The sequence below is a fragment of the Plectropomus leopardus genome, chromosome 13 (genome assembly GCF_008729295.1).
Source record: "Plectropomus leopardus isolate mb chromosome 13, YSFRI_Pleo_2.0, whole genome shotgun sequence".
NCBI lineage: Eukaryota > Metazoa > Chordata > Actinopteri > Perciformes > Serranidae > Plectropomus > Plectropomus leopardus.
The window spans coordinates 28,791,110-28,808,567 of NC_056475.1; the positions used below are offsets into that span (position 1 = coordinate 28,791,110).

General features: G+C 39.7%; 3 protein-coding genes across 3 annotated transcripts; 1 reads left to right on the forward strand and 2 right to left on the reverse strand.

Moving 5' to 3' along the window:
* Nucleotides 1–5,120: 5,120 nt before the first annotated feature.
* Nucleotides 5,121–6,033, reverse strand: LOC121952286 (histone H2B 5). The gene is given in 2 exon segments (XM_042498858.1): nt 5,121–5,696; nt 5,699–6,033. Coding segments are annotated over 2 exon segments (492 nt in total). The 5' UTR covers nt 5,928–6,033; the 3' UTR covers nt 5,121–5,433.
* A 147-nt stretch (nt 6,034–6,180) lies between these two features.
* Nucleotides 6,181–7,013, forward strand: LOC121952287 (histone H2A). Its single transcript, XM_042498860.1, has one exon. It carries the CDS (start codon nt 6,254–6,256, stop codon nt 6,638–6,640), a length of 387 nt encoding a protein of 128 aa, XP_042354794.1. The 5' UTR covers nt 6,181–6,253; the 3' UTR covers nt 6,641–7,013.
* Nucleotides 7,014–8,308: 1,295 nt separating this feature from the next.
* On the reverse strand, nt 8,309–16,413 carry LOC121952285 (heat shock cognate 71 kDa protein-like). The gene is given in 13 exon segments (XM_042498857.1): nt 8,309–8,394; nt 8,397–8,537; nt 9,527–9,759; nt 10,178–10,309; nt 10,312–10,326; nt 10,329–10,374; nt 10,569–10,667; nt 10,670–10,773; nt 10,883–11,035; nt 11,038–11,437; nt 11,518–11,670; nt 12,021–12,226; nt 16,202–16,413. Coding segments are annotated over 13 exon segments (1,941 nt in total). The 5' UTR covers nt 16,407–16,413; the 3' UTR covers nt 8,309–8,340.
* Nucleotides 16,414–17,458: the final 1,045 nt, after the last annotated feature.

Consider the following 17,458-nt stretch of genomic DNA (forward strand, 5'->3'; position numbering starts at 1 on the left):
TGTCCTCAAACTGCTGGGAAAAAACAAAATAAAACAAATGACAGAAATCAGAAGTGCATATGTTCCTCGTTTTGGATCATGTTAACCCTTTAACACCCGGATTGACTTATGTTTTATTGTGCTGCACTCAGACACCTTTCCTAAGTATTTAAGCCTCTGGTACCTGAACTAATTGGTTTGATTTTTTTTCTGAACATGGAGGAAAAAAAATTAAAAAATGCATGAAATTGTGTGCAAAAGGTGTGTGTGTGTATGGGGTGGGGAGCATTGAAAAAAATAAAAAATAATAATAATAATAAGAAGAAGATCCAGAAAAATGTACTTTTAATTCTGGCAATCATGTAAAGTCAAGTCAAGTCAATCAAGTAAAATTAAAATTCCACAGATTTTGTTTTAGCACTTTCTTGACGTTATTTTCTCGTTTGTTTTGTTTAATACTTTTTGCTTATTTTCAGGTAATTTTCTTGTTACTTTTTATTAATGTCTTGCTATTTTTTGTCCCAGGTTACAGTGCACACTCCATTTGGTGAAGCGTACACTGTAAGCTGGGGGTAATCCATTCATTGCTGTGACACTGTATGTTGACATTAACTCATAACTGATGTGTCAGTGGCATCAAATCTGGCTTGAATATTAAACACTGAATTAAGGACAAAAACAGAAATGTAGTAATAACACTTAGAGACACCTGTAGGACAGCTGTGTAAAGTCCAATTTAGGCTAGATCTGGCAGCTACAACAATAGTATCAATATATCTTGTAACAAATAAAAAAAAAAAAACAGCCTAAAAAAACCCAATATAAAATGATGTGAGATTTATGTTTGTGCCAAAAGCCTCTGAGAGCTCTTTCTTACCTTTTTTGGATGGTGACAGATTGCAGCCTCTTTCCCACAGTATGATTTTTCTGCGTCTGCTCTCACCTATGCAACTTTCAGCCATTTATACTGGCCTCCTTTCCAGCTCAAACTAGTCCACAGGAAACCCACTGAGAAGAAAGGGAAAGGTAGGAGAGCAACACAAACCTGTCAGATCATCTGACAGATGGAGAACAATAGGTGAACCTATAGTGTCTTTGGTCGGTGAAATATTATGTCAAGTAGCTGTATATTTAATTCATTTCAGCCATGACCTCAGCTGCCTTCATGTTTGTAGGGCAGGCGTCATCATGTACAGAAATTCTATTTTAAGAAGAATTTTCGCAAAGCGCTACAACAAATTTATGGTTGTGTTTTCTGAAATGATGTTTTGTTTCTGGAATTATAGTTGTGTTTTGGTAAATATTATTGTGTTTTGTGGTATATGTTGGGCTTTTCATAAATGTTGGTTTTCTAAAATGCCGTTGCGTTTCTGGAAATGTTGTGCTCTCTGAGATGTTTTCAAAAACGTATTTTTCTTTTTCTTTTCTCAAACATGGTTGTTTTCTGAATGCCATGTTTTCTGAAATGTTGGGCACAATTTGTTTTGTTTTTTTAATCCAATTGTGTTTTCTGAAATTTTGCTGTGTTTTCTGAAATATACTTTCTCATATATTGTTGTATTTTGTAAAATGTGTTTTCTCAGATGTTTTTTCTATGTTTTCTGAAATGTGTTTGTGTTTTGTGAAGTGCTGTGCATTGTGAGAAGTTTAGTTTTGTGAAATGATTTTGTCTTCTGTGAAATATAGATGTGTTTTTTTTAAAATGTTGTTTTATTTCATTAAATTATGTTGTTTTGTGAAACTTAGTTGAGCTTTTTTTTTTTTAAATGCAGATAGAGTTATTATTTTTTGTTAAATCTAAGTTGGTCACTGACATAATAAGATAAAAAAATATGAAAAAATATTAAGTGCTATATAACATCTAAGGAAAAACCCCAACCTTAAATATTTTCAGAACTAAGGCAACCTATGAAGACATTACATAATACATTGAATTGTTTCAGCCATATTTATGCAAGGATACCTAAAAAAGGCCATGCTATGAATTCTGCTCTGAAAAAGTTGTGTTTTTTTTTTGTTGCCACATCGCCCCTCTGCTGCCGGGGGCAACCACCTTTTGTTTAGAAATGAGGTCTCTTGCACATCATGTCAGACTTGGAGAGAAAGGCACGACCTGCCAAACAAAACCTCCTACAACTGTCACCTGAACCACAAATCCCCCCACATGCCCTCCAGGAATCCTGAGACCTCGTCCCAACAATGGCGTGAAGATGAGCTTACACAGGGCTTAACATTAAGTAGGTGTTCTGTCTGCCTTCCTCCCATTCAGCAGCCACAAGTGTATCTGAGTGGGTTATTAGACACAGGTTACCTCCCATATCTACTTTTTCTTAATCCTGGGAGCGCAAGCTTGAGGGGAACATAATGTTCATACAAACACAATGTAGGCTATGTGTGTGTCCTTATCATGTGAAATTCCTCTGTAATGACTCATGTTTGGCCAGAAGAGAAGGTTGCCATTGTTTGTTTTTGCAAACTATGAAATTGTTACATTTGCACGTTTCATAGGTATCATATCAACGTTTCTAAAGTGATGTGAGCTGACTTTGTCATCAGGAGGTGGAGGGAATGAGGCATGATGTGACACCTACATGAGATGTGTGCCAAACTGCAGACCAACAAACAACAAATCTGTTTTTTTTTGTTTTTTTTGTTTTTTTTTTAAAAGTCATTGCTGTGATTCTGCATCTTTTTAGAACCCTAATGTGTTTTTAGGGACCTATCACTGTTTAAGCATTTTTTAAGCCCCCAAATGTGGGTGTTTTTTGGCCCCGTCACTGTTTCTCCAGTGTTCTCTTTAGCTCACAAACCTGGGTGTTTTTAGGGACATATCACTGTTTTCCTAGCTTTTTTAGCCCACAAATGAATGTGTTTTTTAGTCACCTGATCCAGTTTTTCAAAATTTGTTTTTGTCGTCCGACTGTGTAATTTCTGTAATATGTCACTATTATTTTCAGTGGGTTCGCCTTCAAAAACCATGTATTTTAAGCGAAAACATGATATTTTATTAACCATAACCAGGTGGTTTTTATGCCTTAACCAAATAATTACACATTAACCACAGCATTGTTGAAAAGTTGCAAAAAAAAAGAGACAAAGTTCTGCTACATAATAATGTCCAAACGTATCATATCCTGGATTCGCAGAAAATGGCAGCATTTTTTCTAGCCACTAGATTGGTTTTATTTCATGTAGATCTGGAGAAACTCTTGCAGAATATATATTATATTATTTATTTATTTATTCTATTGTGAAGTTCTTCCTTGCAAAAAAAAATCCATATGTTGCAACATTTTAATTATGTTTTGAAAAAATAATCTATGTTCCATCTGTGTGATAACAAAAACATGTTCACTTCTTTAGACAAAGCTCTCCTCTCACTGCATGTAGGGAATGTTTCCCTGTCCAGCATCCTTTCTCAATGGTTTCTGTTTCCATCACCTTGGGGAACAACAACTTAAATATTCAGTTAATTCCTCATTGAAGCTGCTCCTTTCATTGTACGTGTCCTTAACAAAATCTGCATTATATCACAAAGATCCTGTTCTGCTTTTGTTCAATATTAGTCATCAATTCATATCTTGTCCTTTATCAAATTGCCATGATCTACTTAATGCAAATAAGGACTTTTAAAATTAAACCCCATTCTTTCTCTTCACTGACATAGTACTGGCAACTAGAATATAACACATCAACACATTTGATTAGAATTAGATAATAAAACAGTAATCTTAAAATAAGATTTGAAATGTATTTAATCACTTAGTGTTTAAACATATATATATAAATATATATACACATAAATAGATTAATCTGAAAAATATACATAATTATGAATAAGGGCTGTAAACCGATAATTTTCTTTTAAAATCAAGATTAATCGCAGAATTTCCATAGTTAATCATGATTATTGTCTTGAATCCCTACGTTTTTTTTTTGGGGGGCGGGGGGGGGGGGGGGGTACACTTTCATATTTCTTTAGGCTACTCCCATAAGATTCTGAGTACATAATTTTCACACAAATATTGAATCATACACTTGGACTCAAATGTCTATATGGGTATGTCGTGGTAATGGGACATTTAATACCACAGTCTACTTAGGAGATATTTACAGTAGAAACCCCAACTGGAGTGAATGCTTAAATTTGAGTTTAAATGGCAAACACTAAAATTGTTTGCATGCACAATACCCCTATAGTGAGAGTACCTGCTTTCCCCCATTTTAAGTCACCATTAGTGTCCCTCCGTTCCAGCACTTCTTGGTGTGACCTATAACATTACCTCACTAATTACCACTCACTCACTAATAAACCTGCAAATTGGCATGATTTCTTTCCTTGAACAACATGGGAAGAAAAGAGTGAGCAGCAAAATAAATGACACCTAAAATTAGCAAGAAATGAAAGAAAAGTAGTAAAAAAAAAAAGTAAAAAAAAAAAAAAAAAAAAAAAAGCAGAAAAGAAAGTTTAAAAGAACAAGGAATTGACCTGGAAATGGTGCTTCAAAATTTAATTTTATAACAATATTAAATGCAATTATATATATATATATATATATATATATATATATATTATATATATAGAGAGAGAGAGAGAGAGAGAGAGAGAGAGAGAGAGAGAGAGAGAATTCTAGTTTCTTGCAATATGTGGAAAATTTCTAAACCAAGTTGCATGTTGCCCTTTTCCCCAATTTTTGAAAGAATTTGCACCTGTTAGCTCAGGGTTCAAATGTTTAAAAACTTCTGAAAGGACCAAAAAATTAGCAAGAAATTCTTATAAAGTACAAGAAAATACCTGATAATTATTTAAAAAAAATTGAAATTGAAAAAGACAGTTAACAGAAATGACCTCCATGAAGTGCTTAAATAACATCATTCTGTAACATAAATATATGAAATAAGAGTTTCGCCCTCGCTTTTCTTCTTCTTTTTCCCATTGACATTTTCCCCTAGTATTTTTTTTGTGCAATTTCTGGAACATTTTAAGACATTTCTCAAATTGCCCTTTTCTTTCATGTTTTTGAAAGAAATCACTTCAGTTTCTTTGAGGAAAGCACAAAAAAGTTATGTTGCTCCAGGTATCAAAGGGTTAATGCAAATATTAATTTAAGCAGACTAGAAACAGAAACATAACACCTCACTGGTAGCAATAAGTCACAGCTTTAATCTCACAACGTCTGTACCGACTGTCCCATTACAATTCAGTCTGGTAGTAATGTTTAAGGTGCATGTTTACATTATTACAATGGTTCGAAGCAAAAGACACATTCACAGTATAAGAGCACTGACTTACATTCGTCATGAATTTATTCAATCATTTGTTAAAAACATTACACGTCATGAAAAAAAAAAGAAAAAGAAAACACTGAGTTAAAACAAAATGGCAGGCTACAGTTCCAATGAATCACAAGACATCCACCGTAAGGCCTGGGCTGGCTGGCAATGGTGCAAAAATCACAAGTTGGCAAAATTAAAGGGCCGACACGGCGCAGAGGGTTTAAAGATCGTCCCGGTGCTGATCTGGCGGCTGTTGCCCCCCTGCGTGTCCAGCCTGTGTCCGTCTCCTTTTATTTGGAGCTGGTGTACTTGGTAACGGCCCTTGGTGCCCTCGGACACGGCGTGCTTGGCCAGTTCCCCGGGCAGCAGCAGACGCACGGCGGTCTGGATCTCCCTGGAGGTGATGGTGGAGCGCTTGTTGTAGTGCGCCAGGCGCGAAGCTCCCCGGCGATCCGCTCGAAGATGTCGTTGACAAACGAGTTCATGATGCCCATGGCCTTAGAGGAGATCCCTGTGTCTGGGTGCACCTGCTTCAGCACCTTGTACACGTAAATAGCGTAGCTTTCCTTCCTGCTTTTGCGGCGTCTTTTGTCTCCCTTTTTCTGGGTTTTGGTCACGGCCTTTTTGGAGCCCTTCTTGGGCGCAGGAGCTGATTTTGCAGGATCAGGCATTTTCTCTTTCGTGCGTGGATATCTGTGGAACAGCAGGGAACGCGCACGGCTCGTGTCGCCGCCCAGTCTCCAGTCCTTTATTTATAACGTGGCTGTACAAATCAGTGTGTGCCATTGCTCCTCTGTGATTGGTGCATCGCTCAGCAGAGGACAGATATTACTAGAGGGCGCGCTCTGCCATTGGCTCCTTCATTTCAGTTTCAATCGGCCAATCAGAGAAGCCTTTGCAGTTTATATGCCTTTACGCACAAAGACATTACGTAAAGGTCCGAGCCCTTCGTCACACTGTAGAAGCAGATCACTCGACAGATTAATTTTTAAACATAATGTCTGGCAGAGGGAAAACTGGAGGCAAAGCCAGAGCAAAGGCAAAGTCCCGCTCCTCTCGCGCGGGACTCCAGTTCCCGGTGGGTCGAGTCCACAGGCTACTGCGCAAAGGCAACTATGCGGAGCGCGTCGGTGCCGGGGCCCCGGTGTATCTGGCGGCCGTGCTAGAGTATCTGACCGCTGAGATCCTGGAGCTGGCAGGCAACGCGGCCAGGGACAACAAGAAGACCAGGATCATCCCCCGGCACCTCCAGTTGGCCGTGCGCAACGACGAGGAGCTCAACAAGCTGCTGGGAGGTGTGACCATCGCGCAGGGAGGAGTGCTGCCCAACATCCAGGCTGTCCTCTTGCCCAAGAAGACGGAGAAACCGGCCAAGAGCAAGTAAAAGACTCCCCGCGAACCCCCGGAGCTCAGCCCGGAGCCGACCACTTTTTCATATCAGTGTTCTTTTTTGGGGGATAATCAACATTTCAAATAGGGGATAGTGTGCGATGTTTCCACAGTGAAAACATTCAACCGCTTCTCATCTGGACTATTCATAGACTGCTCAGTGTTTGTGTTGTCGGCTCTGGAAAATGGAGGCGTTGTATGAAGGCTGGGAATGAAGGCCGCGAGAAAAAAAAACAGTTCTTAATATGGACCAATTCTAAAAGGAGGGGGGATTTAGTTTGCTGCTACAAACGTTAAATTTGTTGTATTGTTTTATGTCATGTTGTTTGAATAAAGATCCTGCAGCCTTTTGGCACAGGGAGAATACACTCAGTGTTTATGTATGTTGTCATCCGGGGACTTTTGGTCACACAGGCGTATAAATAGGCTGCAGCTTCTCCAGCATTTACACCGGTACAGCACACATTTCGCACCTGGGTTTTGGAAAGAAATACCTCAAACTAAGTTTTTTAAAAAAGCCAAAAAAAAAAACCTTTTTAAGTTAAAAAAAAACAAACCCTAATGTGAAGACAATTTTCAGGTTATTTTCTTCATCACCTTTGATTTTTTATTTTATTTTGTGGGACACAATACAAGTTAAATCTACAATAATTGTACTTAATCAAATTTTCCCAAACAAAGATTAAAAAAATCTAAATCTACTAATTTGCCGAACATTTCTTGCCAAGATACTTATTGCCATTCCCCTCATGTTGAAAGAATTCAAACCAAATTGCTCAGGATTGAATTTTGAACATTGAAAGGGTTAAATACAATAAGTCTAAAATACACTGTGGAAACAAAATTGTTATTTTGAAGATAATATACTGTTTATATATTTTTTCATCTAAAAACATGGTATTATGACAAAAACCTGCACTTGTAAGGGTTAAAATTCTGAAATTTAATGAATACTTGATATTTATGATCAGGACTGATGCTAAAAAAAACCCAACTCATAAAACAAAGTAGAAAATCATATTTATGTATAATGTTTTCTACATCTTGAGTTTTGAAAAGTACATTATGTGTGCAGAGCGTTATGAGTGAGTGTTTGACACTGCACAAAAAATAATTATGTATGAAAATCAATGTCGCTGCGATTCATTGACATATCCTAGGCTGTGTTAGTCCAAAAAAATCGACTTAACATGTAGTATATTGTATGGTATATAGTTTAGTATATATAGTATATAGTGTATTGTATATTGAAAAGTGATACCAATTTGTGTAATATTAAATGGGCCCTAAGGGTTAATTTCAAATAATATAGAAAACAAATAATTAATCATTAACTACTACTGTAGCTACAAAAAAATCATGAGCAACGTAACATTCGGTTTATAAAGTGGTAGGAGATGCAGTGAGGCTATTGACATTTTTAATATGATAGCAAATGTATATTAATATAGGACACAATTAGGGATGATTATATTTGCCTTGTTCTTATTTCTTTACAGGAAGGTTTGCTGTGCTGACTACAATCACAAAACACTCCAAAGAACCTCAAGAAAGTGTAATACGGCAGTGGTGTTTTAATCTTGTTAGAGCTTAGTCATTTTCCTCACAGAAAGGATAATTAACTGTTATCAGTATTGATGTAATATAGGTCTCTGGGAATGGTCATGCATTTATAGTATTGAGTATTCACTGGGATTAATCCACTTCCTCGATGGTTGGCCCAGAGGATCCTCCACCACCAGTAGCACCACCAGCTCCCGGAAGACGCCTGGCATTCCAGTGGGCAGATCACCCGGCATGCTTCCCGCGCCCTGGTACAGCTTGGTGATGATAGGGTTACACACCTTCTCCAGCTCCTGTTGCTGGTGCTCATATTCATCCTTCTCTGCAGTCTATTACAAAGAAATCAAATAACATACTGACGCGTTCAGTAGGAATTATTTGACAGTTTAATTGATGTTACTGTTGCAACAAAGATGAGGATGACGTAACCCTTAAAATCACAATTGACATGAATGACAAATATTGGGTTTAGTGGATGTATATATCCCAGATCCATTGAAATTTTGAAAAGCAATGCGATCTGTACTGCTTACTTCCAAGTAACTATATATTGACGTGCTACAAAGATCTGAGTAAATCATCACTACTAACTCTGACATCAATACTCCTTCTAACTTAGGAACCGTTTACACTGCAACCATTCTTGCATAAAACTTTAAACTTTTGTTGTGGTTTGGCCATTTGTTCAAATGACAACAGCGTTTTGAGAGCCTGAAAATGCAAACTTTGAAATCGACTTCCAGTGTGTAGTTCTCTGAAAACGCCATCCCTTCTGTTGTTCTCCTGTGAGAACGGTGACAACACAGCTGCACTTCGCGCATGCACATTACACTGTATATGAATATGGACATGCCCCCACTTACCCCCGTTATGCTAAAGTGAGGCTAAAATATCCAGAATATGGATGCTGCCATCTTGTGCAATATTCCTTATGGGGTAGTTCCCGCCAATACAACCGTCTGACCAAACGCGAGCAGCCCCATTGAATGTGAGAGCATGGATTGGCTTTATGATTACTCAAGATTCAAAATCTTGCACAAAATATGTTTTTTTATTTTTTTATTTTTTAGCACTTTTTTTTTCACATCATTTCCTTGTTTGTTTGTGACTTCCAATTTTTTGCTAATTTCTTGCACATTTTCTTGTAATTATTTTTTCTCAAATTTTGGGGTCATTTCTTGTCAAGGAGGTCATTGCCTTCCTTCAGTGTTTTTGAAAGAAATCATGCCATTTTGCGCGGGTTTCAAAGGGGTTTATGTTGGGTAATATTCCAAAATGTATGTTTCTGTTTTTTTTTTTAATCAACACTAATTCTCACCTGGTTCTTGTCCAGCCAACTGATGACCTCGTTGCACTTGTCCAAAATCTTCTGCTTGTCATCCTCACTGATCTTGCCAGCAAGCTTTTCATCCTCTACAGTTGACTTCATGTTGAAAGCATACGACTCCAGGCCGTTCTTAGCAGACACCTTGTCACGCTGGACATCGTCCTCAGCCTTGTACTTCTCGGCTTCTTGGACCATGCGCTCAATGTCCTCCTTGCTGAGGCGACCTGTATTAAAACAGTCAGGATTAGCATTTCATCATTTGCTGCTGGGATAACATCGCAGCTGTATTTAGGTTAACCCTTAACCTAAATAACCTTAACCTTAACCCTTTGAGACCTGAGTAAATCGGCTTGATGTCTTTCAAAAACATGGGTAAAAGGCAATGATTAACTTACAAAGTAATAAGCCAAAAATTAGCACAAATAAAGAAAAATAAAGTAAATGTTTAAAAAAGGGTAATGACCTGAAAAAGGTTCTTAAAAATACTAATAATTCTGTAAAACAATTTCAAATGTATTATTACCAAAATTATATGTACAGTTTTAGACATTTTTTCCTAGGTTCTTTAAAAAATATTTTTTTCAAATCTACTGCTTTCTCAGGATTCAAAGGTTTAAGCAGCATTTTTATCTTTTTTTTTACCCTTGTCGTTGGTGATGGTGATCTTGTTCTCCTTGCCAGTGCTCTTGTCCACAGCAGAGACATTCATGATGCCGTTGGCATCAATATCAAATGTCACTTCAATCTGGGGAACACCACGGGGAGCCGGGGGATGCCTGTCAGCTCAAACTGCCCAGCAGGTTGTTGTCCTTCGTCATGGCACGCTCACCCTCATAAACCTGTTGGAAGTGTGCAGGGTTAAGCAAACAATATTGACAACATCTGCAGTTCTGAAACTTCAATGTCCCCTGAGTCACTCAAGGAAGGTCAGGGCCTTCTTTGGTCATGCGACCTCTGATGGAAACTACGAATGAATTGAAAAAACGTCATCACTGCAAAATAGAGAGGACGATATAAGTAATCATGTGCTGACCTGGATGAGCACACCAGGTTGGTTGTCAGAGTAGGTGGTGAAGGTCTGAGTCTGCTTGGTAGGAATGGTGGTGTTTCGTTTGATCAGGACAGTCATGACACACCTCCAGCGGTCTCAATACCCAGAGACAGAGGGGTGACATCCAGAAGCAGCAAGTCCTGGACATTCTCAGACTTGTCACCACACAGGATGGCAGCCTGGACAGCTGTAGGGAAAGGCAACAATTAGACATTACAACAATTTTAATTTTAGAAACTCAATAGTAGCTTCAGTTGTGTTGCTCTCAGCATGTAAGAGTGGCTCAAGACACTCACCAGCTCCGTAGGCCACAGCTTCATCTGGATTGATGCTCTTGTTGAGCTCCTTTCCATTGAAGAAGTCCTGGAGCAGCTTCTGGATCTTGGGGATACGAGTTGAGCCACCCACCAACACGATGTCATGAATTTGCCCTTTGTCCATCTTGGCTCACGGAGAGACTTCTCCACAGGGTCCAAGGTGCCGCGGAAGAGGTCAGCGTTGAGCTCCTCAAAGCGAGCTCTGGTGATTGAGGTGTAGAAGTCGACTCCCTCGTACAGAGAGTCGATTTCAATGCTGGCCTGGGTGCTGGAAGACAGGGTGCGCTTTGCCCTCTCACAAACGGTGTGCAGACGACGGATGGCTCTTTTGTTATCGCTGATGTCCTTCTTGTACTTGCGCTTGAACTCGGCGATGAAATGGTTGACCATGCGGTTGTCAAAGTCTTCCCCACCAAGATGTGTGTCTCCAGCTGTGGACTTGACCTCAAAGATGCCATCCTCGATGGTCAAAATGGACACATCAAAGGTGCCACCACCAAGGTCAAAGATGAGGACGTTCCTCTCAGACCCAACCTGCAGAATAAGAAGACTTTGAACACAGCTGTAGAGGTGCTGGTGGACATAACACGGTACATCAACTATTGACCACTTACCTTTTTGTCCAAGCCATAAGCGATCGCTGCTGCTGTGGGCTCATTAATAATCCTCAACACATTTAGACCAGAGATAGTTCCTGCGTCTTTGGTTGCTTGACGTTGAGAGTCATTGAAGTACGCAGGTACTGTGATGACAGCATTTGACACAGACTGGAAAGAATGAAGAGTGGTGTTTAAGACTTAGAAACCTGGAGTGATATCACTTTTCTTGTACTGTTTTTTTAGACACATTTCACAAATATTTAAACATTTGAACCTTGAACTAACTGGTGTGATTTCTTTGAAAATGGGATCAAAGGCAATAACCAATTTAAGACTCCTTAAGGTTTTACAAAGTTAAAGTTCCTCCCATGCTGACACTTTCTTTGCACTTTTTAAATGACTAATTTTATCGTCAGTCATCCAAATAAAATGCAAATACAGATAATGGGCAAAATGCCAAACATCGGCCCCAATAATCGGCCAGGATGATAATCTCTCAACCCCTACTATAAACTCACTTTTCCGAGGTAGGCTTCTGCAATCTCCTTCATCTTTGTCAGCACCATGGATGAGATCTCCTCTGGGTAGAAGGTTTTGGTTTCACCTTTGTATTCAACCTCCACTTTGGGCCGTCCACTGTCACTGATTATATTGAATGGCCAATGTTTCATATCAGACTGTACGACTGGGTCCTCAAATCGTCTACCAATCAAGCGTTTCGCATCTGCAGTTCCCAGGGAAAAATGAAAGAAACATCAATCAATCAATCAATCAAATCTTTATTTGTATGGCACTTTTCATACAAAGAGTAACACAAAGTGCCTAACAGAGATTAAAAACAATAACAGAAATGAAAAACATCAAAGAAAATCAAGAAAAATACAGACAGCCTGACCCTCCCACCCCCACATATACGTATGCAACAAAACACACACATTCATGTAGATATTCCCACACATATTCGCAAAGGCACCCGAACACCCCCCCTCCCACCCACACACACGCACACATACACCAGCACACACCAGCTGTTACTAAAGAGACATGGCTAGAGAGACATGGCTAGGCACTGAGACCTGTGGCGAGGGAGAAGCTACCTTTGGGGGCCAACCTCACTGAGAGAGGTCACGGTCCAGCACCGCCGGGGCGCCGCCACAGAGACCATCCCAACCCGGGCGGACAGGAGTGCCCGCACCAAGATGCCGAGCCCTCTAGCCACCTGGGCCGAAACAGTCCACGGTACAGCACCCCCAATGGTGGACCAGAGACCACTCCCAGTCCGGTAGGCCCCGATGAGGAAACACTGGAGCTAAAAACTAACACAATAAAATAAGGTAAAGAACATAAAAGCTAAGAACGTAAGGGACTAAAACAGTAAAATAAGACAAAGAATACAAGTGCACAGTAAAATAGTGTAAAGGTTATAACCACTAATAATTAAATAAATAAATAAATAAATAAATGGGAGACTAAAACAGTGGATTAAGATAAAATAAAAAAGTAGAATAAATAAATAAATAAATAAGTAGTTAGTTAGTTAGTTAGTTAAAAGCCTGTTTGAAAAGATGGGTCTTGAGCCTCTTTTTAAAAACCTCAACACTGTCTGTGATCCTGAGGTTCTCCGGCAGGCTGTTCCACAGACGGGGGCCATAGTAACTGAAAGCCGCCTCCCCATTTCTTTTAGAGCTAACTTGTGGTATGGTTAAAAGGCCAGTGCCGGAGGACCTCAGGGTCCGCGAGGGTTGATAAGGTAAAAGCAGCTCAGTTAGGTAAGAAGGCCCAAGACCGTTGAGACACTTAAAAACAAGTAAAAGAACCTTAAAATCAATCCTGAAACGCACCGGGAGCCAATGAAGCGATTTTAAAACCGGTGTAATGTGCTCCCGCCCTCTGGTCCTTGTCAGCACTCGTGCGGCTGAGTTCTGCAATAGTTGTAAATTGGAAATGCTCTTTTTGGGAAGACCAGAGAGCAGGGCATTACAATAATCTAGACGACAAGAGATAAAAGCATGCATCAGTACCTCCGTGCTGGCCTGAGAGAGAAACGGGCGGACTCTGGCTATGTTCTTTAGATGATAAAAACCAATTTTTGTTGTGTTTTTGATGTGTGGGATAAAAGTAAGCTCAGAGTCAAAAATCACACCCAGATTTATTATAGATTGTGATGTTCTAAAAGCCTGTAACTTTGGTAAAAGTCTCTCTTTCTGGCCTTCGGGACCGATGACTAAAACCTCTGTTTTGTCTTGGTTGAGCTGTAGGAAATTTGCTGCCATCCATGAATTTATGTCTGAAATGCAGTTAAAAAGGGCATCAATAGGCCCTGTGTCATCAGGAGACACAGCGATGTACAGTTGAGTATCGTCAGCATAACTATGAAAGCTGATGCCGTGACTCCTGATGACGTCCCCAAGGGGAAGCATGTACAGATTAAAAAGAGTTGGGCCTAAAATTGACCCTTGGGGAACCCCACACTTTATCTCATGGATTCCTGAGGAACATGTATCCATACTTACAAAGAAGTGTCGATCTGTGAGGTAGGAGTCAAACCAGTTCAGAACAGTACCAGAGAGGCCGACCAGGTTCCTCAGTCTATTTAATAAAATGTGATGGTCTACTGTATCGAGTGAGTTTTGGTTATCTAAGTTGAGCCTGATGTCATTTAAAATCTTTACAAGGGCCGTCTCGGTACTGTGATTCATCCTAAAACCAGACTGACACCTCTCTAAAATGTTATTTGTGATTAAAAAGTCATTTACTTGGTTAAACACAAGTTTTTCCAAGATTTTACTTAAAAATGGTAAGTTCGATACAGGCCGATAATTATTAAAAATGTTGGGATCTAAATTGCTCTTCTTCAGAAGGGGCTTCACCACCGCCATTTTAAAGGAGGTGGGGAAGACACCCGTCTGAAGAGAGCAATTCACCATGTATAACAATTGTTCCTCAAAGAATGCATGAAACGTTTTAAAAAATGGAGTGGGAATTGGGTCTAAGAGGCAGGTTGTGGGCTTTACTTGGGAGAAAACTCGACCAAGTGTCCTCTCGCATCTACCAGGGCAAAACTCTCCAGTGTTTCCTCCGGTAAAATCAATGATCTGGGTGAATCAACACTTAAAATCTGATGCGGTAAAAGACTCGATCTGATGTCATTGATTTTACTTCTGAAGTGGTCTGCAAAATCCTCACAAAGGGCGTCACTTGGTGTCTTGGAGGGTCTATTAAAATTTGCGTTTGTTAAACGGTCGATTGTGGAGAAGAGAAATTTCGGGTTGGTTTTATGGTCGTTGATTAATTTTTGAAAGTGAGAAATTCTTGCCTGTTTGACTGTGTTATTGTAGGTTTTGAGGTGTTCACGGAATATTTCGTAATGAACTGTTAACTTTGACTTTCGCCATCTCCTCTCAGCACTCCTGCAGTTTCTCTTCAGCTTTTTGATGTTCATATTTCTCCATGGCGGTGTAGGTTTTGTTTTAACAGTCTTCAATTGAAGTGGGGCCACTGAGTCCAGTGTTGTCTTTAATTTATTGTTAAAACTGTCAACAATGAAATCACATGGTGCTGGTAAAATTTCTGCTGGAGTGCTCTGTAAAATCCGGATAAACTTTGCAGCCACTTCAGAAGTTAGGTAGCGTTTCCTCACTGATCTCACCGGGGCCTCCCATTGATTAAAACTGGTGACTGTAAAAAACACACAAAAGTGGTCAGACACAGCCAGATCCACAACAGATGGCGCACCAATGGACAGGCCCTAAGTTATGACCAGGTCCAGGGTGCGCCCCCTGCTGTGAGTCGGCTGTGTGACATGCTGTCTAAAATTAAAGGCAGTGTAAAAGGTTTAAAAATTCTCTGGACACTGTGTCTGAGGAGTTGTCCATGTGCAAGTTAAAATCACCAGTTATTAAAATTCTATTGTACTTACTATGTATAATTGATAAAAGTTCAGAAAACTCATTGATAAAAGATGATGAGTACCTGGGTGGTCTGTAGACGGTTAAGCAAAGAATGGGGGGGTTGCTAAAAACAAAGGCATGATACTCAAATGATACGAAGTTGTTAAAAAATACTTCATTTGAGCACATGGTAATCTTTGTAATTGAAGCAGTTCCGCCTCCTTTTTTGCCCTCTCGAGTTGAAAATAAAAAGTTAAAATTTGGTGGGGAAGCCTCAGTGAGAACGACAGTGCATCAGTGCCAAGCCACGTCTCTGTCAGTAGAATGATGTCTAAGTCGTTGTCTAAAATAATGTCATTTATAATAAATGATTTGTTTAAAAGGGAGCGCACGTTCAGGACAGCTATTTTAGTGTCTGCACTGGACGTGCGCTTGTCACCTCCAACTCGGGGGATGTTTAAAATACAGTTAGTTCTATGAACAGATCCTGGTCTTACCTGTCTGTTGTTAGTAATTCTGGTTTTGATTGTCTGAATATTATCCTGCGCCTGTATAGTGGAGGGTGACGGTGGAGGTGAAGGTAATTGGGAGGCAGGGGGTCTGTAAGTGCGTGTGTCCTTAGTGAGTCAGGAGGAGGGTGTGGAGCATGAACGGATAGTCAAGTCAATGTTCACAGATAAAAGATGTGAACCATTCACATGACCACGATTAATGTATTCACTCAATGATCTGACAGCAAACAATCATTGGGATACATTCATATGTCCTGAATAATGACATAATTTTTTCCTTTCGTCCAGTAACCTTACCAAAGACTGTGTTGGTGGGGTTCATGGCAACCTGGTTCTTGGCTGAATCGCCGATCAGCCTCTCAGAATCTGTGAATGCCACATAGCTGGGTGTGGTCCTGTTGCCCTGGTCGTTGGCGATGATTTCAACTTTGCCATGCTGGAACACACCAACACAGGAGTAGGTGGTTCCGAGATCGATACCAACGGCGGTCCCTTTGGACATGCTTGCTCTGAGAAAGTAAAACAATTTATAGCTTGTGTTATTCCAGCAGGGGGCAATAAGACTCAATTATCAAAAAAGTCTACATATGTTGTTATGTTCAAGGGGTTTTAGGTTTTACGAATATCTCCTTTCGTTTTAGAATTGATTATTAGATTTTACTCATCACTTTTAAAGATCGTCTGGGTCTGGTCAAAAGCTACATAACAGAAATATTGATCCCTTATGAGCCATTTCCCATAGATCAGCCATAAATCCACAGATCAGCCATTGATCCTCAGATGGGGCCCTTCTGACCATTCCAAAGTTGAGGCTTCCAACTAAAGGTGAGCGTGCGTTTGCCATCAGGACCCCTTGGCTTTGGAATGACCTGCCTGAGGAGATAAGGCTACAGAATCAGTGACTTTTGTTAAATCACTTTTTGACACCCATTTTTAGACTTACTTTTATGTGATGTCATCTTTTAACTTGTCTTTTAGTTTGTAAACTGATTTTTAAAAGATGTTATTTTAATAAAGTTGAGATACCCCCCTCTCCTGTCTGCATTTTCTTTCTCTTAAACTATGATCATTGTTATAAAATAGCCACAAATGTCTGTGGAAAGTATTCATTTCAAGCAGTAGAAACACATTGCAAACTGAAAGTGTAGGTTAGAGAGTGAATCTGATTGAACTGATTGAAAAGTCTTCAGCTAATGCATCAATCAGTCATCCCTGCAAACTCTCCTATGCGTTCTGCATAAGTTAATAAGTACATTTCTGTGCTGAGCAGGACTGCACAAGAGCGTGTGCCTAATTCTGCAGTATCACGCTGGAGCACTTTTCAAACTGCTGAACTCTTGAGCATCTGAGACAGACAGACTCACTCCTCCCCCCACCATCTTTCGACTGAGGGGGAAAGTTGCCCTGCTGCAGTATTCAGCTGCTACCCGCTAAGCCAAGTCAAAGCTCATTAATACTTTAAATACAAATCACAGACTTTTTAAGATATTCAAGATTTTTGGCAAAAATAAAAATGTTACATGATGATAAATATAGTTATACATCATCACAATA

Coding starts and splice junctions, on each gene's coding strand:
- LOC121952287 (XM_042498860.1), top strand. CDS start 6,254: ATGTCTGGCAGAGGGAAAACTGGAGGCAAAGCCAGAGCAAAGGCAAAG.